Source organism: Mobula birostris, chromosome 6 (genome assembly GCF_030028105.1).
Source record: "Mobula birostris isolate sMobBir1 chromosome 6, sMobBir1.hap1, whole genome shotgun sequence".
NCBI lineage: Eukaryota > Metazoa > Chordata > Chondrichthyes > Myliobatiformes > Myliobatidae > Mobula > Mobula birostris.
The window spans coordinates 24,122,138-24,144,927 of NC_092375.1; the positions used below are offsets into that span (position 1 = coordinate 24,122,138).

A 22,790-nucleotide genomic window follows, 5' to 3' on the forward strand; every position below is an offset into this window, starting at 1 on the left:
TGGTGTCCGCAGACACTTCCAATCATGCGCGTTATTGACGTTGAAGTATTGTGGGGCTAAATTGCAGTGCGGGTGGGAGAGTTCGCGAAATCCCGTACCGATCTCTAAATTCCTGGAAATATTAGACAAGGAGCGCGAACATCCCCATTAAACTGGTTAAAAGCCCTGCCGCTTGGAAGATGGAGGTCCGGCGAATGGCATGCTAGGGGATGTAGTCAGAGTGGCGCCGTGTGGCCCATAAAGACTACAATTCCCGGCAGGTGTCGGCAAAGAGCCGTGTCGGCGGCTTCCGCTCTTGCGCGCTGGCGGGCGAGCGGACTGGAACCCGGAGTCAGGATTCGCGAGAGTCGAACCTGCGCGGAAAACCAGGCGGAAAGCGGGGGGCAAAACCCGGCGCGGCCTGCGCCCGGCCCCGGAGGGAGGTAGGTGGCTGTGCCGCCCGGTCTCACAGGAGGGCAAGGGAAGCGGCCGCGGCGGGAGGGAGGGGTCCGGCTCGGCGCTCGCAGCTGCCGATTGGTGCCTGCAGTATTTTGGAACGTCGCACCGGCGATCGATACAATGTTTCCATTCCGGCCGCCATTCCGCCTGTTCTTTGTTACAATGTTGCCAGGCGGAGCGCAGCGGATCGCTGTTAAAACCCGGCTGAGGGCCGCTGGCGGCCGCATGGATCGGCAACGGGAGGGACGCTCAGACAACCTGGAATGGCGGAGGCGGGGAGTGCAGGCGGAGCGTTCCCAGCCTACACCCTCCTCCAGCAGCCAGCCGGGGACAGTCGGAGCCTGTCGGGTTCAGGACATTGCTCTCCCGGTGCGACCTTATCTAATAGCAGCACCAAGAGCGCAGGCAACGGCAATGATGCACATTGCTTTTTAATGCACGGCGATACTGGACACACACTGTCTGATCCACCAGTAGCAGTAATAATAATAATGATGCGCAATCTCTCCTGACGGATGGCTCCACTATATTAATAAATGGGTCCTATCGGTCTTGGGCCGGCATTGCATAGCAAAAATACAAAGTGTTGATTAATCCTTGTATGTGTAGCTTGTTTCCTTCTCCATCCAGAAGAAAGCAGCAAGAGCACTGATTATTAACACTATTCACAGAATGTATTTTTTCCGTCCAGGAGAACTCAGAAAGAACAGCAACTCGCAGTCATCATTCATGTACAGTATTAACAGATGGTCTCCCTTTAAACAGGGAGAAAAAAAGCTGCGACGACGCATTCTTTATTAACCTAATTTTTTTTTTGGGACTGTCTCCACTGTCAAGAGAGTAGCAACAGCGAAAAAGCACGGTTTTGATTAACTAACAATATTTCTGAACCATTTCTGTATCTGCAGCTGGGTGAATGTAGCAGCAAAACTGATTATTTATTAAAAGGCACTCAATCAAGAACGTTAAATTTAAAATATGTTGAATGGTGTATTTTTTTGCATCAGAAATCTGCATGGTTACAAATATACTTTGAATTTTTTAAACCTTTGTATTTAAATATTAAAATAAATGTTACTGGCTGTTGAAACGACTGCAGATAAATGTACAATATTGAATGAACAAAGAAACACTGGGCTAATGTGACGTGTAGGTATGACCTATTGCTATGAGGAAAGCTTTGAAGCTCTGATCAATGCACAAGTATCAGAGGTGTCTAGCAATGTTTAAACATAAATTGTTTATTTTTTCCCACTGTGTGGGCCATTGAGAAATAATCACTGGGCCCAGGCCATTAGCAAATCCTGTCAAGACTCTTAGCTGGGCTTTAAATGTTTTGTTGTTGCTGCTGTTTCATTGCGTTTTCTTTTAAATTACCAGTAATCTATTTATGTGATTTGAAACATGGTATGAACGTAATTGTGCAGGGTCAGTGATGATGCAGATTGAGCTGGGGCTATTTGCATACATCAGCTGTCACATCATGGCTTTGTGTCTGTGAGCATTCTTATTCCACAAAACTTTCTGTAGCCTTGAGAAATCGGTCGATTTCAAGCATTGGTTGGTTGTGTGTTTATAAATGGAAGGTTCTTATTGCTTCTCCTTGAGTTTTCAGAGTTAACCAATTTAGACATTTAATTGTGGATGGGTTTGAATAGAATGGGACTCCTTTGGTCTTTCAAATGTACGTGGAAGTCAGGAAAAATAATTCAAAAATTCTGCCACTTATAACTTCAGTTTATAAATGACTGGGATGAAGAAGTGGAGTTAGTAAGCTTGCAGATGATTCGGAGGATGGCGGTGGTGTGGATAGTGTCAGCCACAGCAGGATATTGCCGGGGTGCAGTGCTGGGCTGAGAGGTTGGATGTGAAGTTCAGCTTGGAGGAGTGTGAAGTGATTCACTTCAGAAGGTCAAACTTGAAAGCAGAATACAGGGTTAATGGTGCAATTCTTAAAAAAGTAGAGGGCTAATTAGGTGGGAAGGGTTAGAATTGATCTTAAGTAAGGCCAGCACAATATGAGGCAAGGTAGTGTTCACGGGTTCAATGCCCATTCAGAAATCAGATGGCAAAGGGGAAGAAGCTGTTCCTGAATCATTGAGTGTGTGCCTTCAGGCTTCTGTACCTCCTTCCTAATGGTAGCAATGAGAACAAGGCATGATAGGGGTCTGTAATGAAGGACGCTGCATCTTCTAGGTATAGCCCCTTGATGCCTTGGGTACTAGGGAGGCCAGTACCCATGATGGAGCTGACTAATTTTACAACTTTCTGCAGCTTATTTCAATCCTGTGCAGTAGCCGCCCCCTCTGTACCAGACAGTGATGCAGCCAGTTTCAATACTTCCATCGTACGTCTATAAACACTTGCGAATGTTTTTGGGGACATACCAAATCTCTAACTCAGGTGCTGTTGTGCCTTCTTTATAGCTGCCTCGGACCAGGTTAGATCCTCAGATACTGACGCCCAGGAATTTGAAATTGCTCACTCTCTCCACTTCTGAATCCTCTATAAAGACGGGTGTGTGTTCCCTCGCCTTACTCTTTCTGAAGTCCACAGTCAGTCCTTTGCTGCTTCTGATGTTGAGTGCAAGGTTGTTGCGGTGAACCCACACAGCTGGTACATCTCGCTCCTGGACACCCTGTCGTCACCATCTGAGATTCTGCCATCATCGGCAAATTTATAGATGGTATTTGAGCTGTGCCTAGTCACACAGTCATGGGTATAGAGAGAGTAGAGCAGTGGGCTAAGCACACACCCCTGAGGTACACCAGTGTCGATTGTCAGCGAGGTGGAGATGTTATTTCCAATCCGCACAGGCCAGTCCTCCAGTTAGGAAGTCGAGGATCCAGTTGCAGAGGGAGGTAATAGGTCCAGGTTCTGGAAATTGTAATAAGACTGCATTTAAACACATGTATTTCTATTGTGGTTCCAGTGCTTTGCAGTCAAAGTACAGTACTATGCTAAAGTCTAGGATATAGATGTATCTAAGATGTATATCTTAGATATAGATATATTTTTTAGATGTATAAAAGCTATATAGAGCCAGGATACCTAAGACTTGCACAATACGGTATTTGTCGACATGGAGTTTGTAGATCTGGTGGGAACAAGGGATGTTGGGAGTGGTGAGGGTGGAGCACCGTGGAGGGGTGTGGGACAGGTGGCAGAGAAGGAGTGTCGGGTGGGAACTGGCAGCACGGGTGCAGACGACACACCCAGTTCTGAGTCACCAGGCAAGGTCCCTTGATTCCAAACAATTGGTTTATTGATTATTACAATGTCTCTCTAGTGCCTCTCACTACCTACCCTCTACCTTCCCTTTTTCCCAACCATGATTCCTGTTATCTGCCCCCTTCCCACACTCAGTCCACAATAGAGACCCATATCAGATTCAGGTTTATCGTCACTACGTAAAATTTGTTTTTGTGGCAGCTGTACAGTACAATACATAAGATTACATGAGCACTGTGCAAAAGTCTCATCAACAAGGCACTTTCACCCACAGAGCTGCAGCTCAGTGGATGTTTTTTGTTTTTTTTTTTGCACCATTCTCTGTAAAACTCTAGAGACAGTTGTGCTTGAAAATCCCAGGAGACCAGCAGTTTCTGAGATACTCAAACCACCCCAACTGGCATCAACAATCATTCCACAGTCAAAGTCACTTAGATCACATTTCCTTTCCATTCTGATGTTTGGTCTAACCGACAACTGAACCTCTTGACCATGTCAGCATGCTTTTATGCATTGAATTGCTGCCATATGATTGGCTGATTAGATATTTGCATTAATGAGCAGGTGCATTTAATAAAGTGGCCACTGGGTGTATCTAACTGTGCCAAAATGACCTTACTTGACTGTAAGGTCTGCTGTGGGGGTGTTCACTGGCAGCTGCACCACTTGCAATTCCTCAGTCAATGAAACAGTCCAAATGTGTCTGCAAGAAAACCTGGGTGATATTTTGCATGGGGTAACAAATAGCAAGTAAGCTTCACGCTATCAAAGTGCCAGACAATCCCCATTTGCAACAAGAAATATTTTGGGTGCTCAGTGCTGCTGCCGTTGCTGAATCTTGCACTGTTACCATCCTTGGAGTCAACATTGACCAGAAGGTCAACTAGATTGGCCACTTCACTGTTGTGACTACAAGTGGAAGACACGATGTGTCGGACGTTGAAGTTTCTGAATCACAGCTCCTGCCACCCAGCATCGATCCTGACTTCCAGTGCAGTTCATATAGATGTTGCAGCTGTGACCATCTGAGTTTCCACTAATTACTGAATGGTACAAAGTAGGTTTATTATCAACGTACATATAAATCTCCAAATATAACTCTTGAGATTCATTTTCTTGAAGGCATTCAAAAAAGTACAATAGAATCAGTGAAAAGCTACACACAAAGACTGACAAATTGTGTAAATACTAAAAGAACGAAGTTTTAATAATAAATAAATCCATCATACTGAGAACTTGAGTTGTAGGGTCCTTGAAAGTGAGTCCAAGGGTTGTGTTCAATGATCATTTTGGTGTGGTGGTGAGTGAAGATGTCTGTACTGGTTGAGGAGCCAGCTGGTTTAAGGTTAATAATTCTTCATGAACCTGGTGGTGTGGGACTTGAAGCTACCTGGTAGCAGCAGTAAGAAGAGAGGGTGGCCTGGATGGTGGGGGTCCTTGGTGATGGACGCTGCTTTCTTGTTGTGGCAGTGCTCTTTGTTGTTGTTGAGTGCCGTCGAGTCATAGTCGACTCATGGGGTTTTCATGGAAATAGATTGCCAGGCCTCTCTTCTGCGCAGATATTGCTGCTTCCAGGTTGGGACCTGGCCAGATTCGAACTCAGGACCCTCTGTCTCGAAGTCTGGTGCTGATGCCACTATGCCACCGGCTGCCCCAGCACACTTCGTAGATCTGCTGAATTGGCAACTGTCAGTTGCTTTTTGGAATTAAGTGAGGGAATGAGATGTATGAAATTGTTCTGAGGAGGCACAGATTGAATAGACTGAAAGGTCTCCCACATTACAGGCAAATATGAGAACACTACTTTCTTGACACTACACATCCAATAGCATAGAATAGTACAGTGCAGTGTATGCCTACCATGTGTGCAGACCTTTTAACCTACCCAAAGATCAATCTAATCCTTCCCTCCCACATAGCCCTCCATTTCTCTTTTATCTATGTGCCTATCTACGAATCTTTTAAATATCCCTAATGTGTGTGCCTTTCCACGCACCCGCCACTCTTAAAACATCTGATATCCCTCCCATACTTTCCTCGTCACCTTAAAAAATTTTACCCTCGTGTATTGGCCATTTCCCCCCGGGAAAATGTTACTGGCTGTCCACCCTATGCCCTAAACTCTTCGTTTGCCTGAGTGAGTGCAGCTCCAGCAAGATTCAGGAAGGCTTGACACTGTTCCAAATGAAGCATCCTGCTTGATTGGCATCCATTTGGCTTCTATCATTCTAAATAGTTATTCTCTCCCCCAGCCCATCCCATCAGCAGTATCCCTTCTACAGCATGCATGGCATTTACTTGCTTGGAGACTCCTGCAGAATCTCCAAAGCCCTTGATGTCTACCATCGAGAAGTACAAGCATATTTGGTGTAAGGGAAGACACCGCCTGCAGGTTCTCCCTGAGCTGTGTGTCCGTAAGACAGAGGAGCAGAATTGGGCCATTCAGCCCATTGAGTCTGCTCCACAATTCCATCAGGGCTGATTTATTAACCCTCTCAACTCTCCAGACACCCTTACTATCTTATCGATGATCATTTAAAATACACCCAGTGACTTGGCCTCCACAGCTGTCTGTGGCAGTGAATCTCACAGATTCACTATCCTGTGCCTAAAGAACTTCCTCCTCATCTCTGTTCTAAAGGTATATCCTTCTGACAAATAAACTCTTTCTGGGCTTCTATTTTAAGGCTGTGTCCTTTGGTGCTAGAATTCCCCACTATAGGAAACACCCTCTCTGTGTGCACTTTATCTAGGTCTTTCAATAATTAACAGGTTTCAATGAGATCCCTCCTCATTCCTCTAAGCTCCAGCGAGCACATGCCCAGGGTGATAAAATTCTCCCCATACATTAACTCTTTCATTCCCAGGATAATTCTCATGAATTTCCTCTGGACTTTCTCCAATGCCAGTGCATCTTTTCTCAGATAAAGGGACCAAAAGTACTCACAGTACTCTCGCGTGCAGTCTGGCCAATGCCTTATAAAGCCTCTGCAAACTCTAGTTCCCTCAAAGAATGCTAACATTGCACTTGCCTTCCTTACCACCGACTCAACGTGCAAGCTAACTTCCAGGGAATCCTGCAGGAGGACTCCCAAGTCCCTTTGCATCTCTGATTTCTGAATATTCTCCCCTAATTTAGAAAATAGTCTATGCAGTTTTCCTTCTGCCAAATTGCGCCATCCAACTTCAGGAATGCGTCACTGCTCCCTTACCATCGGTAGGTCAAAATCTTTGCACTGTAGGGTCATCAGAAGGATTACAATGCTTCACGGAGGTGCTCGCCAATATCTTCTTAAAGCCAGTTAGGGATGGGCAGTGAATGTCAGTGTTGTCCACATCCGAAAAAAGAATTTAAAAAAGAAACAAAATGAAGAACAACCAATTTTTACACAGCAACCTCTTATAGAGAAATTCTATAAAGATCTGGTAAGTTTAATAATTTAGATTGCCTTCTGCTCATTGCTACCGTCAGAGGAGGAGGTACAAGGTCATGAAGACCCACACCTAATCATTTAGGGACAGCTTCTTCCCGTCCTCTCCAGTACTCTGAATGGACCATGAATACTACCTCACTATTCCTCCTTTGCACGTTTCATTTATTTAGTTGTAACTTGTAGTGATTTTTATGTCTTGCACTGTACTGCTGCCACAAAACAATGTCAGTGATAGTAAACCTGACTGATTCAGAGGAATGAATACCACAAAGGGTAGCTGCCTTATATGAAATAGTGCCATGTGATTGTGTATACTTACAAAAAAAAAGAAACATATTTAAGCTTAATATCCGAAAGATATTGCAGTGTTTGATCAAAGTTGTTAGGTATGGTCAGTTGCCAAATTAGAACCAATTTTATTGATTTTATTTAAAAATGGTAATTTAGAGATTCAGCATGGTGACAGGCATTCCCCTTCCCACATAACGAGCCTATGCTGCCCAGTTACACCCTTGTGACCCATTAACCTAATCTAACCTGGGTGTTTTCTGATTGTGGAAGGAAACTGGAGCACCCAGAGGAAACCCATGTAGTCACGGGGAAGAATGTAAAGACGCCTTACAGGCAGCAGGAATTGAACCTGGGTGGCTAGCACTGTGACAGCTTTATATTAACTGACACTCTGCGGTCCCACTTCCCACTGCTGATGCTGGCACACGTTGGAAAATTCCAGAAAATTAGTTTCATTCCTGTTGGTACAAATCTTAATTTCTGAAAGTTCTGGTCGGTGTTGGTGGAGTCCCAGGAATTCATCCATTTTAATCTACCCAGTATACTCTGGGCGAGTCATCGAGTATTACAGCACAAACCCAAGCTCTTCAGCCCACCTAGGCTGTTCTGAACTATTATTCTGCCTGCTCCCATTGACCTGCACCTGGACCATAGCCCTCCATACCCCCCCCACCCATCCATGTACCTATCCAAACTTCTCTTAAATGTTGAAATTGAACCTGCATCCACCATTTCTGCTGGCAGCTCGTTCCACGCTCTCACTACCCTGAATGAAGAAGTTCCCCTTCTGTTCTCCTTAAACATTTCACCTTTCACCCTTAACCCATGACCCCTAGTTCTAGTCTCACCCGTCCTCAGTGGAAAAAACCTGCTTGCATTCACCCTGTGTATACCACTCAATTTTGTGTACCTCAGTCAAATCTCTCCTCATTCTCTGGTGATTGAAGCCCTAACCTATTGGTTCTTTCCCTATAACTCAAGTTCCAGCAACATCGTAAATCTTCTCTATACTTTTTCAGTTTTATTGATCCCTTTCCCATAGGTAGGTGACCAGAACTGCACACAATCCTCCAAATTAGGCCTCGCCAATGTATTACACAATTTCAACGCAACGTCCCAACTCCTGCCCTCAGTACTTTGATTTATGAAGTCCAGTATGCCAAAGGCTTTCTTCACTGCCCCATTTACCTGCGATGCCACATTCGAGGAATAATGGATCTGCATTTCCAGATCCCTCTGTTCTACCGCACTCTTCAGTGCCCTACCACTCACCATTGTAAGTCCTAGCTTGGCTTCTCTTCCCAAAGTGCAACACCTCACGTCACATTTACCTGCATTAAATTTCATCTGCCATTTTTCCAGCTGATGCTGTGCTTTCCTCCCATGTTCCAAAGACATACAGGTTTGTAGCTTAATCGGTTATCTGGGTGGAATTGGGCGGTGAATGCTCATTGGGCCAGAGGATCACTAAATAAAACATGAATGAAATATGTCTAAGCAGATGATGATGTCCATATCTACTTGAAGTTCCCTGGACCGAGGATAATTCCAAAGATTCAGGAACCATGTCGCTATATATGAGATACACAGCTGCGCTGTTTAATTTGCTCTAATTAATTCCAGTGTTCTTGATTTTTCTTTCCCCCATGGCAGATGGCTGGAGATGGTCTCGATGAAAGATTGTTTGTCTGTAAGTATGAAAACAGTTGTGTCTGAGTGTACAAAAATCAACTTTTCAGTGTGTTTGTAGTAGTTTGAAAATGTGCTTTTTAGTGCTGTTATGTAGCAAATCACCGGGCACTTTACCCTCTGTCAGATTCCATGTGTACCAAGGTGATAATGAGTAGGTAATCTTGTCAGCGTCAGGTTGAATGAGAACTGATTGTTATGCACTCACTGGCTATGTTCTTAGGTACATTCTGTACCAAATAAAGTGGCCACTGACTGTACATGGTCTTCTGCTGCATTACAGAAGCCATCCTCTTCAAGATCTGGCATGTTGTGCGTTCAAGGATGTTCTTCAGCACGCTGCTGTCTTAACGCGTGGTTATTCGAGTTATTATCACTTTCCTGTCAGCTTGAACCTGGCTGGCCATTCTCCCCTGACCTTGCTCGTTAACAACACGCTTTTGCCCACAGGCTGACGCTCACTGGATGTTTTGTTTTTCACACCATTCTCTGTAAACCCTAGAGGCTGTTATGCATGAAAATCCCAGGAGATCAGCACTTTCTGAGATACTCAAGCCTTCCCATCTGGCGCCAACAATCATTCCATGGTCAAAGTCACTTAGATCACATTCCTTCCCCATTCTGATGATTGGTCTGGACAACAACTGAACCTCTTGGCCATGTCTGCACGCTGAGTTGCTGTTACATGGTTGGCTGAGTAGACATGATTCAATGAGTAGACTCTGAGTGTACAAAGATACAGCAGCAACTGCACTGCTCTTCCTTGAAGCAATGTCATGTAACCGCTGGTACCTGAAGATGCTTTAAGGATGGCACTCTCAACAGCACCACACTTTGCTCAATGCTGAAATGGATTCCAAGCTGAGATTTTATATTTACTTGGTTCTCCTGAGTGTGATTTGAACCTGGAGGTAATGCTGCTTTTCAGCACGTTTGTGTAAAGTGCTGAAAAGAGTAGACGTGATTCAGTGAGGCCACCTCCCCACAAACTGCTTTCAAACAAACTCTTCAATGGGTTCCTCATGGTAATATATGACCTGGAGGGTAAGTTATGAAGGCTCTGGTCAGTCACTTTTCTCATTCCCATATTCAATAGGTCATGGATTCAAACCCTATAACAAGACCTGAATGAGTAATACACATCTATCACAGAATATTGAAGGAGCTCAGCATCTGTGGAGGGAAATAAACAGTCAAATGTTTTGGGCCGAGATCCTTTGTCAGTCCTGAAGGGTCCTGGCCCAAAATGTCGACTGTTTCTTTCCTTCTCGAGATGCTGCCTGACCTGCTGAGTTGCTCCACTGTTTTGCAAGATCAGCAGCATCTGCAGAATCTCTCGACAAGTAATATGCAAGGTTGCTTTATTGCAGTGTCATATCCTGTGCGGCACTCTTAACCAGTACGTTCTAAACAACTGGGTCATTCCTGTCTAAGGGGGATATTCTATTCGTGAAAGGAGTTTCATTGCACCACAATGTGTGAAGATGCCTGAAAAACAAAGTTACTTCAAACAAGATAGGAGTGAAAAGTCATAAAGGGAAACTATTTTGATTAGAAGCAGGTTCTTTGTGGAAGTCTGCCTTGGAATTTAACCAGAAATGACATTAAACAATCTTGAATCTATTGGGTATTTCTGACATAAAGGATAGATCTGAGACTCTAGTAAGAAGCAGTGGATGGTGTATCCCAAATAATACATCTCTCTGAAACAATTCGTCACATCTAAATATGCAAGTCTTGAGCAAAGCTGGTGTAAGACTTGGTGAAAAATTGTTATATTAAAAAAAATTCAATTACATTTTATGTAGAGAGGTGCAAATGAGTAAAAACCATTGTTCCATCTGCAATTGGCAGGATTTCCCAGTGGCCAACCATTTTAATTCCAAATCCCATTTGTATTCCAACATGTCAGTCCATGGCCTCCTCAAATGCCACAATGAGGCCATTCTCAGGTTGGAGGAGCAGCACCTTACTTTCCGTCTGGGTAGCCTCCAACCTGATGGCATGAACGTCGATTTCTCAAACTTCCAGTAATTTTCCTCCTCCCTCTTCTCTCTTCTTCAATCCCCCACTATGGCTCCCCCTTAAATCTTCATTTCTCCTCTCCTGCCTATACTGAGCCCTTGGTGCTCCTCCTTTCCTTCTTCTAGCCCTTCACCTTTTCTGCCTATCACCTCCCAGCTTCATTCCCCCCCTCCCCGACCCACCCACCCCGCTTGACCTATCACTTTCTAGCTTGTACTCCTTCCCCTCTCCCCACCACCTTATTCTGGCTTCAACCCCTTCCTTTCCAGTCCTGATGAATTGGTCTCAGCTCGAAACATTGACTGTTTATTCCTCTCCATAGATGCTGCCCGATCTATGGAGTTCCTGCGGCATGTTGCATGTCTTATTAAGAGCAAAAAACACATTATTTCTATTGCTGGCTTGTAACTATTTGTAGACCCATAGTGTGTGTTATAGAAGCTGTCCCTTTTAACCTAATAAGCATTCACTGACGTCAAGCAACAATGATAGCCCCTGCCTGCTGCCTTTGAAAGTTAATGTGGCATGTGACTGGTTGTATCTCCGGTAGTGACGTGAGAGATTCTGCTGATGCTGGAAATCTACACACAGGCACTGACACACAATTATGTTCAACTACAGACTGCTGCAACATTCATGGACTCAGGGACTTGGAATATTTTTTTGTGTGACTGTATTTCACTGTTATCTTGTATGTGCTATATGTGCCTTGTCCTGTGCGTGACGGTTGGTACTGTGTTTTGTACCTTGGCCCCAGAGTAATGCTGTTTCGTTTGCCTGTATTCATGTATGGTTGAATGATAATTAAACTTGAACCTGCTGACTTCCTCCAGCATTTTGTGTGTGTTGTATCTCTAGCTGAGACTTTGCATTCAGCTCTTCGGAATGGGTCCTGAGCCTGCAACTTCTGACTCGAGAGTGGGAATGTTACCCTCTGAGCCACTGCTGATTGATGCTGTGTATGAATTTGTAATGGCAGATTGACCATGGGAAACTTTGGGATTAAAACCTCATCTCTCCGCTTTCTCCCAGGGTGTGATGACTGTGGGGAGTACCACGACTCGGAATGCCCGGAGCTCGGTCCACTGGTGACCGTCAGCGACTCTTTTGTTTTGAGCAGAGCTCGGTAAGGACTGCACCAATTGGTGAAATGGAAAAGCAAAGCAGCAGTTCATTGTGTTTAGTTCTTGATTTTTATTTTTGAGATACAGCGCCGATACGTCTTTAGACTGTGGGAGGAAACCGGAGCACCTGGAGGAAATCCACACAGTCGTGGGGAGAATGTACAAACTTCTTACAGACAGCGGTGGGAATTGAACCTGGGTCGCCTGTACTGTAAAGCAGTGGTCCCCAACCACCGAGCTGCAAAGCATGTGCTACTGGGCCGCAAGGAAACGATATGAGTCAGCTGCACCTTTCCTCATTCCCTGTCACGCACTGTTGAACTTGAACATAGGGTTGCCAACTGTCCTGTACTTGCTGGGACATCCCGTATATTGGGCTAAATTGGTTTGTCCCATATGGGACTGCCCTTGTCCCATATTTCCCCCACTAAGTTAGAGCGTTCTTATGAAACCTTTCGTGCCAAAATGGCATAAAGCGAAGAAGAAATTACCATTAATTTATATGGGAAAAATTTTTGAGTGTTCCCAGGCCCAAAAAATAACCTACCAAATAACACAAAACCAAAAATAATGCTAACATATAGTAAAAGCAGGAATAATATGATAAATATACAGCCTATAGAAAGTAGAAATAATGCATGTACAGTGTAGTCAGGAAGATTAAGCCAAAACTGATTTGTGTGGGGGGAGGGGAGAATCACGTACGTGCATGCGCACACAGGTGCCGCGCAAGACTTCATGGTCATGGTCGTCTTTCTCGGGGTAGACATTAGTGTCCTGTATTTGATGGCTACTTTTGTCCCTTATTTGGGAGTGAGAAAGTTGGCAACGCTAACTGTAAAAGACATGTTGATGTGAGTTTAACCCTACTTGAACAACCCCCACCCCCGGTCAGCCGGTCCGCAAGAATATTGTCAGTGTTAAACTGGTCCGCAGTGCAAAAACGTTTGGAACCCCTGCTGTAAGGCGGTGTGCTAACCACTACGCTACCATGCCATTCTGGTTACCTATCTACAGGAAAGATATGAATAGCATTGAAAGGGTGCAGAGAAAATTTACAACGTGTTGCCAGGGCTTGAGAACCTGAGTCATAGGGAAAGGTTGAGTAGGGTGGTACGTTATTCTCAGAGGGTAGTAGAATGAGCAGAGATTTCACAGAGGTATGTGGAATTATGAGTAGATAGGGTAAATGCAAACAGGCTTTTTCCACTGAGCTTGAGTGAGACTAGAACTAGAGGTCAGGGGTTAAAAAATGAAGACTGAAATGTTTAAGGGGAACATGAGGGGAAACCTTTTTACTCAAGGTGGTGAAGTGTGGGATGAGCTGCCAGCAGAAGTGGTGGATGCGTGTTTGATTGCAACATTTAAGAGAAATTTGGATAGGGACATAGATGGGAGAGGTATGAAGGGTTATGGTCTCGGGATGGGTCGATGGGACTAGGCAGTATAATAATCGACATGGAATAAATGGCCTGTTTCTGTGTCGTAGTGCTCTATGACTTTCTGACATGGAAGTAAACTTTTCCCCATTTGTCCCAGTGTGTTGCTAAATGAAAATTGTGCCAGTTTCCCAATATGCCAAGATGGGTCCCGGGCGAGCCCCATGCCAAATCTCACTCCTGGCCCAAACTACTCTTCCATCTGTTTTGTTCCTATTTCTTTTCAACATGGGAGGCCACTCAGCCCATCAAGTCTGTGCTGGCTCAGAGCATCCTGCCTTCCATGTAATCTTCTTTATCACTATCGTACCTGAGGCTTTTCAGATATTTGATAGCACTTCCTGTGGCAGCTAATTTATGGAAGAATATTGCGATTCTTAGGATCCCTGATTGTCTGTTATGAAAAAATATTACATACTTGTTTAATCAATAAATTTCTAGTGACCTGTGCTGTTCCAATATTACTGTAAGCTTAATGAAATGGGTCCAACTCTAATTACTGTGACTTATTGTGATGGGGCAATTTCAAGTGGCATTTCTGATTCCTGAGGATAGTTTCTTGCCATACACTCATTTGGCAAGTAATGATCTGGTACATGGTTAGACTAACTGCACTTACTGACTGAAAGTTAGACCAGCTTGTCCCTGGCAACATCTTCACCATTCGAGGATTATGAGGGCCTGCCTTAAATTCGAAAGGCATAACCACTAATAGCTGTCTGTCCTGAATGCGTTCTTTTCCAATATCTCGGTTAAGATCAAATATTTTATGGCCTTTCTATAACAAGTTTGAAATGCTAAATGATCTAATGGGCTGTTTGTTGATTTCAAGGCACAGTATTGTAGTCATTGGCAAGAAACTTGTTTTTCTCACTATTCTGCTCTCTTTGTGCACTACTAATTTAATTATGTGTTATTTATAGAAACATTTTATGTATTGCTGCTGCAGAGCAACAAATTTCATGACGTACTGCATGTCAATGATAATCAGTCTGATTCTGACTCTGACAAATATTGTAATTTTGTAATGTCCAGGTCTTCACTGCCATCCAGTTTGGAGATCAGGCAGCTCGAAGATGGAAGTGAAGGAGTCTTTGCGTTGTCTCCTCTGGTGAAGCGCACACAGTTTGGACCATTTGAAGCCAAAAGAGTTCCCCGGCTAGAGAAAGAAAGTATGTTTTCTCTGAAGGTAGGTTGCACATTGACCAATCAGCTTTAATGAGAATAAGAAGTTATTGGAACAGGCAGGTTCTCCACTGCTAGGTTCCTTGCTTGTGATGAGTTACCTAGTCTTATCCCAGGGGCTATTGAGCCTCTTGGCCTCTTGTGAAGGAGCAACTTTCGTTTATGTGGTACTAGACCAGGTTGGAATGTCCAGTTGAGATTTTTTAAAAAAGATTAGCTTTATTAATCACGTGCATCGAAACATGCAGTGAAGTGTTCGCCTCAAGTCAAATCAACAAGGATTGTGGAAGTGTCACCACATTTCTGGCGCCCGACATCAGCTTCTTCTTGAGCCCTTAGTTCCCAGTGTCCATCGTTCTCTGTTCTGAGCCAGTTTGTTGAGGATGACCACGAGTGGCCCCGTAGTCAAATTTCGGCCTCTGTCTCTCCTCCATGTGTTCTTTCGACGTCCCTTTTTCCTCTTTCCTTGGAGATTCCATTTTAATGCCTGTCTGGTGATGTTGGTTGGCTTCCTGAAGATGTGGCTAATCCACCTCCACATCTATTTGCATATTTGTGTCTCTATGGATTCCAGGTTGGTGTTTTCCCACACTGTCTGGTTGGTTAGGTGCCCAACTTAGCATGCCCACAATATAATAACCTTAACCTGTGTGTCTTTATAATGTGTAGGAAACTGGAGCACCGGGAGGAAACCCATGTGGCTACAGGGAGATGGTACAATCTCCTCAAGTTAGCGGTGGGAATTGAATCCCAATCTTATATCCGGGGCTGTAAAGCGTTGAGCTAACCACTCCACTAATATGTTGTCCTCTATGCTACTCTGCCGCGAACGATTGTATCCAGTGATGTGTTCTTAAAGATTGTAGGGAATTTAAGACCCATTTTACAGATAACAAAATTCCAGAACAAGCAGTGACATGACCAGGTAATTTTTGTTGACTGGAGTTGAATGGCTGGTTGTGCACACGACATCTGGTGTGGATAAGTTTGAGCTCTGCCAGAACCTACGTGTAGTTTAGTAACTTGCGATGGTTTGCTGTCCTTAATTTGCCAGTAAAGAGCCAGTGGACGGGATGAAATTGGCCATTTAATCATGAGCAATGTGCACTGAGAGTTCAAATCTTCAGGAGAGAAAGGAAGTGTATAAAATGGAGAAAAATCATCAAAAAATCAAATTATTGAATTTTTTAATGAAAGCATTTTCTGATTACAAAATGCTTGTGATTGGTGGAACAGAACTGGAGAAAGATCATGTCTTTCCTTCCCAATTGTATGCTTTGGGATGAGGTAGAAATATAGACCTGGATATTCTCCTGTATGTCTGCTTTTTTGGTATTGCGTATTTAGTTTAGAGAGAGTGGTTCATGTTTGATTCATTCTGATTCATGTTTGGTACATTCCCCTTGCTGCTGTTTCCTGTTGACACGTGTGGGTTGAGATTAATGGAGAACACAGATACAATTTTGTGAGCTACAGTCCACCTACCTGCTGCATGTTCACTGCTGTCCAACCACCAACGGTTTTGCACTTTTATTTCTTTTCAAGATTTGCAATACCCATGACCTGCTGATCTGACTGATGCACAAATGGAAAAAAAAACATTCCTTTTCTGGTTTTCTGAACGCTGGGAGCCTTGTAGGCTTCTCATAAGAAGGTGGACAGCACAGAACTCATTTGTCCAGTCACATTCGAATTATCTCTGAGTGAGCAATCAAGTTCCACCTCATATTGGGTAGCGTAGTGTTTAACGCGATGCTCTTACCGTTCGGGGGCATTGGAGTTCAGTTCCAGCGCTGTCTGTAAGAAATTTGTACATTCTCCCAGTGGACTGCATGGGTTTCCTCAGGGTGCTCTGGTTTCTTCCCACAGCCCAAGGACGTACAGCTTAGTGAGTTAATTGGTCATCGTAAATTATCCTGTGATTAGGCTGGGGTTAAATAGGTGGGTTGCTGTGTGGCATGGCTCACCGGCTGGAAGCATCTGATTTGTGCTCTATCTCTAAAACATTCCATACTTTCCCCCCACATCCTTGTTACTTGCATTTCTTTGAATAGGTATCCAATTACTTTTTGAAAGTTATAACTGATTGAAGCATCCTTTTAGGAAACATTTTCCACACAGTGAGAATTCACTTTAATTCCTCTGTAATTTTAATCTGCCAACTATTTTACATCTATGACATAGTTACCAATCCACTCCAAAGGGGAGGTTTCTTTCTACCTGTTCATGAATACTTAAGATAATTCTGTATGGGTTTGTTGGGTCTCTTTTTAGCCCTTTTTTGTTCCCTCAGTTCATCTATCCTGGGCTTATTTTTCTCAACTGTCTGGTGATGAATTTGACATCTGAACCTACAGAAACCAATGTTAACAATTATTCCATAAATATAGACAGAATGCAGCAAAGGGTGAATATAAAACTCCATGAATGATTGTAGGCAGCAGTGGGAAACGGCACAGGGAACATTTATTCCAAGCACTCTTGTTCTTTCTTTTTAAATCTTTTTATTGAATACGTATACAAAAAGGTAAGCCATATAGGCACTAATACACTGTTAGAATATAATAAAATTACAGAAGATATTAATACAAAAAAAATGATACAAACAATGTAATTTAAACATAACATACTAAGGTAACATAATAGTATACTAATTTTTATATATATATATATCAATAGAGAAAAGGAAAAAAAAACCCAAAAAAAACCCACCGTGCAACTAACTAAAAGCAAAGCAAAGCAATGGGCTAACTTGAAACCAAACAGAGTTAAAAAACTTAAAATCACGTCCTCAATCCCAACCTCCATTAAAAACAGTAAAAAAAAAACAAGAAGGGTACATAAATATGGAGCAAAAAAAGAGGAGAAAAAAAATTACATTAAATGAAAATATTGAATAAAAGATCTCCAGGTCTGTTCAAATTTAAGTGAGGAATCATAAAGATTGCTTCTAATTTTCTCCAAATTTAAGCATAATATCGTCTGAGAAAACCAAAAAAAGGTAGTTGGAGCATTAAGCTCTTTCCAATGTTGTAAGATACATCTTTTCGCCATTAAAGTAAGAAATGCAATCATTCTACGGGCTGAAGGAGAAAGATTGCTGGAAATTTTAGGTAGTCCAAAGATAGCAGTAATAGGGTGAGGAGAGATATCTATATTCAATACCTTGGAGATAATATTAAAAATGTCTCTCCAAAAAGTTTCCAGAGTAGGACAAGACCAAAACATATGAGTTAAAGAGGCTATCTGCCCCAGACATCTATCACAAAAAGGATTAATATGAGAATAAAAACGAGCTAATTTATCTTTGGACATTATGTGCTCTATGAACAACTTTAAATTGAATTAGGGAATGTTTAGCACAGATAGAGGAAGTATTGACTAATTGTAAAATCTGCCCCCAGTCATCCACGGAAATGATAGACCCCAATTCCTGTTCCCAATCTACCCTAATCTTATCAAATGGAGCTTTCCTAAGTTTCGTAATAATATTATAAATCATAGCCAATGCACCTTTCTGACATGGATTAAGGTTAATTATAGTATCTAAAATGTATGTAAGAGGAAGCATTGGAAAAGAAGAAAGTATAGTACTTAGGAAATTTCTAACTTGTAGATATCTAAAAAAATGTATACTTGATAAATTATATTTATTAGATAATTGTTCAAAAGACATAAGGGAACCATCTAAAAATAAATCCAAAAACCGTGAAATACCCTTAATCTTCCAAATTTGAAAAGCACGATCCGTAAAAGAGGGAGGAAAAAATATGTTACCTAAAATAGGAATCGCTAGCCCAAATTGGTTAAGATCAAAAAATTTTCTGAATTAAAACCAAATACGTAAGGTATATTTAACTATCGGGTTAGATACCTGTTTGAGGCGTTTCAAATCAAAAGGAAGAGAGGAACCTAAAATAGAGCCAAGTGTATAGCCCTGAACAGATTGTAATTCCAATGCTACCCATTTAGGAATGGATAGTATATCCTGGTCAAGTAACCAAAATTTCATATGTCGAATATTAATTGCCCAATAATAGAATCTAAAGTTAGGTAATGCTAAACCTCCATCTCTCTTAGCTTTCTGTAAATGTATTTTACCCAGTCTCGGGTTTTTATTTTGCCAAGTAAATGAAAAAATTTTTGAGTCAACTTTATCAAAAAAAGATTTTGGAACAAAGATTGGTAATGCCTGAAATATATATAGAAATTTTGGCAAAAAAAACATCTTAACTGCATTAATACGACCAATCAAAGTTAAATATAAAGGAAACCATTTAGATGAAAGTTGAATAATATGGTCAATTAAGGGTAAAAAGTTCATCTTAAATAAATCTTTGTATTTACAAGTAATTTTAATCCCAAGATATGAAAAATAATTATTAATCTATTTAAATGGAAAATTATGATATAAGGGAAGTTGTTTATTAGTCGGGAAAAGTTCACTCTTACTAAGATTTAATTTATAACCTGAAAAAAGACTAAATTGTGCTAATAACTCTAAAACAGCAGGGATGGATTTTTGAGGATTAGAAATATATAAAAGTAAGTCATCAGCATAGAGTGATATTTTATGGGACTTTAAGCCCCGAGTTATCCCAGTAATATTTGGAGATCCTCGAATGGCAATTGCAAGAGGTTCTAATGCAATATCAAATAATAAAGGACTAAGAGGACAACCTTGTCGAGTACCTCGAAAAAGAGGGAAAAGGTGAATTTAGAGAGTTAGTACGGACCGAGGCCACAGGAGAATGATATAACAGTTTGATCCAGGATATAAATTTCGAGCTAAGATTAAACATTTCAAGCACCTTAAATAAATAAGGCCATTCTACTCTATCAAAAGCTTTCTCAGCATCTAAAGAGATAACACACTCAGGAACATTTTGTGAGGGGGTATAAACAATATTTAACAGTGTGCGAATGTTATAAAAAGAGTAACGACCTTTAATAAAACCCGTTTGGTCTTCCGAAATAATAAAAGGAAGTACTTTTTCTAATCTGTTTGCTAATAACTTAGAAAAAACTTCAGAATCAACATTTAATAAAGATATTGGTCTATAAGATGCACATTGAGCAGGATCTTTATCCTTCTTTAATATTAGAGAGATTGATGCTCTATTGAAAGATTCGGGAAGTTTACCAAGTTTTAATGAAGCCTCGAAAACCCTACAGAACCAAGGGATTAATGAAGGTGCAAAACATTTATAAAATTCTACGGTAAACCCATCAGGGCCAGGAGCTTTCCCCAAATTCATAGAGGAAAGAACATTCTTAATCTCATCAGTGGTAATGGGAGTATCTAACATAGAAGACATATCCTGTGAAATCTCAGGGAAGTCTAGGTTATCTAAAAAAATCATTCATATATTTAGAGTCTCGAGGAGACTGATTGATATAAGGAAGAATAAAAATCACATAAGGAAGAATAAAAATCACAGAAGGTTTGATTAATCCCGGCATGATCAAGTATCAGTCAGTCATTTTGATTATAGATCTGATTAATTTGAGATTTAGTATAATTAGACTTCAATTGGTTAGCCAGCAGTTTGCCAATTTTGTCACTGTGTACATAAAATTCACTTCTTGTTTTCTTTAATTGGTTTACAATGGAGGACGAAAGTAATAAACTGTGTTCCATTTGAAGTTCAGTTCTTTGTTTATATAACTCCTCAGAGGGAGCTATAACAAATTTCTTATCAATTTCCTTAATCTTGTCCACAATTACCAACTCCTCCTGCTTCAGCTTCTTCCTCAAAGCAGCAGAATACGAGATAATCTGACCACGAATATAAGCTTTAAAAGTATCCCAAATAATATTCACAGAAATATCCTCTGTATAGTTGATTGTAAAAAAAAGATCAATCTGTTCATTCATAAAGTTAACAAAGTCCGAGTCCTGAAGCAACAGCGAATTAAAACACCATTGTCTATTATTTTGTGTGTTGGCCTGAATTTGAATAGAAAGCTTAAGTGGAGCATGATCCAAAATGGTTATAGAGTCATAATCACATTTAATCACTGAAGAAATAAGACAAGAGTCAATAAAGAAATAATCAATTCTTGAATAGGAATGATGAACATGTGAAAAAAAAGAAAAATCTTTTTCCTGAGGATGCAAAAAACGCCAAATGTCCGTTGACCCAGAATCAGAGAGGACTGAATTAATCAAAGTTGCAGATTTATTAGGTAAGGTCCGTAGAGGAGCTGAACGGTCCAAAGCTGGAGATAAACAGGTATTAAGATCTCCGCCCCAGATCAATGAAAACTCATTCAAATTCGGGAACTGATTGAATAATGATGTATAAAATTCCGGACAGTCCATATTAGGAGCATAAACATTAACCAAAACTACCTTTTTATTAAATAGTAGACCACTAACCAGTAGAAATCTACCATTCGGATCAGAAATAATATCATGTTGTATAAAAGTAACTGAGGCGTCTATAAAAATAGAGACGCCTCGAATCTTAGCGTTGGAGTTCGAATGAAACTGTTGTTCCTTCCAGAATTTAAAAAAACGTAGTCTGTCCCCCCTCCGCACATGGGTCTCTTGTAAAAATAAAATTTGTGCTTTAAGTCTCCGGAACACTTTAAAAACTTTTTTCCTTTTAATAGGATGATTAAGACCATTAGTATTCCAGGAGACAAAATTAATAATAGACTCCATAACCCCTAAAGTCAACCCGCAACAAGGAGGATTGACGATAGGCTCGACCCATGAACCCGGAAAGGGAACAGAACAAATAAGAGATACCGGGAAGGAGAACACAACCAATACTTCAATAGTGTACATAGCCCAAGAAGAAAGAAACTAAAACGTGAAGCCCCTCCCACCACCCCCCACCCCATGACCCCAAGGCTAAATCTAACACAGACCAGCCAGAAAGAAGCAAGCACTAAAACTACCCCCATGACTTCCGGTATATGCTCCCTAAAAAAAGTGTAAATATAAAAATGATCAGCTAATTATAAAACAGTAAAAGAATAAAAAAAGGTAAATCAATTAAAACAAACACAATATAACAGAGAAAAAGCCAGAAAATATAAAAAAAACCACAACAAACCCCAGACCCTATGAGTAAACAAAAAAAAGAAATGAAATTATTAACATAAACTAGTTACAAAAACCTACAAAAAGAAGTAGATTTAAAAACTACAAAATTTAAGGCCTCAAAGGAAATACGTAGAATGACGGTGAGGGAATAACCACCCAGAATCCCCTGGGAAAAAGAAAGGAATGACGCAGATAGAAAAAAAGTTTAGCAACCATATTAATTAATCAAAAATAAACTTTTCTGCCCATATAAGGCAAAAAAAAATTGAGACTGACAAATTCACAACCTCCGATCAAACGGAGATAGTTAAAAATTATGATTAAGATGTTGAAGGTGAAAATTGATCCAGATAACTCTGGGCATCCGATGGAGATTCAAAAAAACGGAGGGCTCCATCCAACGTACGAATCCTTAGATGTGCAGGATAAAGCAGCGCTGGTTTTAAATCCATCTTGTAGAGTTCCGACATCACAGATCTGTAACGAACCCGTTGATCCCGAATTGGTTTACTGAAATCCTCCACGAATCGGAACTTAAGATCCAAAAAATCAATGTAACCTTTAGATCGAACGAAACGAAACAGTTTCTCCTTGTCTTGAAAGTAATGAAAGCGTAAGATGACATGTCGAGGTTTATCTGTCTTAGACGAGTATGATGGAACTCTGTGAACACGATCCAATAACGGTGGTTGGTCAGGAAATACAGTAGGAAATGCATCTTTTAAAAGTTGAGAAAAATACTTCATAGGGTTATCAGATTCAACAGCTTCACGCACCCCAATCATTCGAAGATTCTGCCATCGCATTCTGGATTCTAAGTCAGAGTTTTTAAAGGTCAGAAAGTCAAGTTTCTTCTTCATTACATTAATTGTTTCTT

At 41.4% G+C, this 22,790-nt stretch overlaps 1 protein-coding gene across 3 annotated transcripts in view; it reads left to right on the forward strand.

Moving 5' to 3' along the window:
* Positions 1 to 308: 308 nt before the first annotated feature.
* prdm15 (PR domain containing 15) overlaps positions 309 to 22,790 on the forward strand; it is a 97,641-nt gene continuing 75,159 nt past the window's right edge. For all 3 annotated transcript variants that reach the window (XM_072260027.1, XM_072260028.1, XM_072260029.1), the window contains exons 1-4: positions 309 to 422; positions 9,048 to 9,084; positions 12,141 to 12,234; positions 14,707 to 14,860. In XM_072260027.1, coding sequence (XP_072116128.1) covers positions 9,048 to 9,084; positions 12,141 to 12,234; positions 14,707 to 14,860 — 285 coding nt within the window. In that variant the 5' untranslated portion in view covers positions 309 to 422. The remainder of the gene's footprint in view (positions 423 to 9,047; positions 9,085 to 12,140; positions 12,235 to 14,706; positions 14,861 to 22,790) is intronic.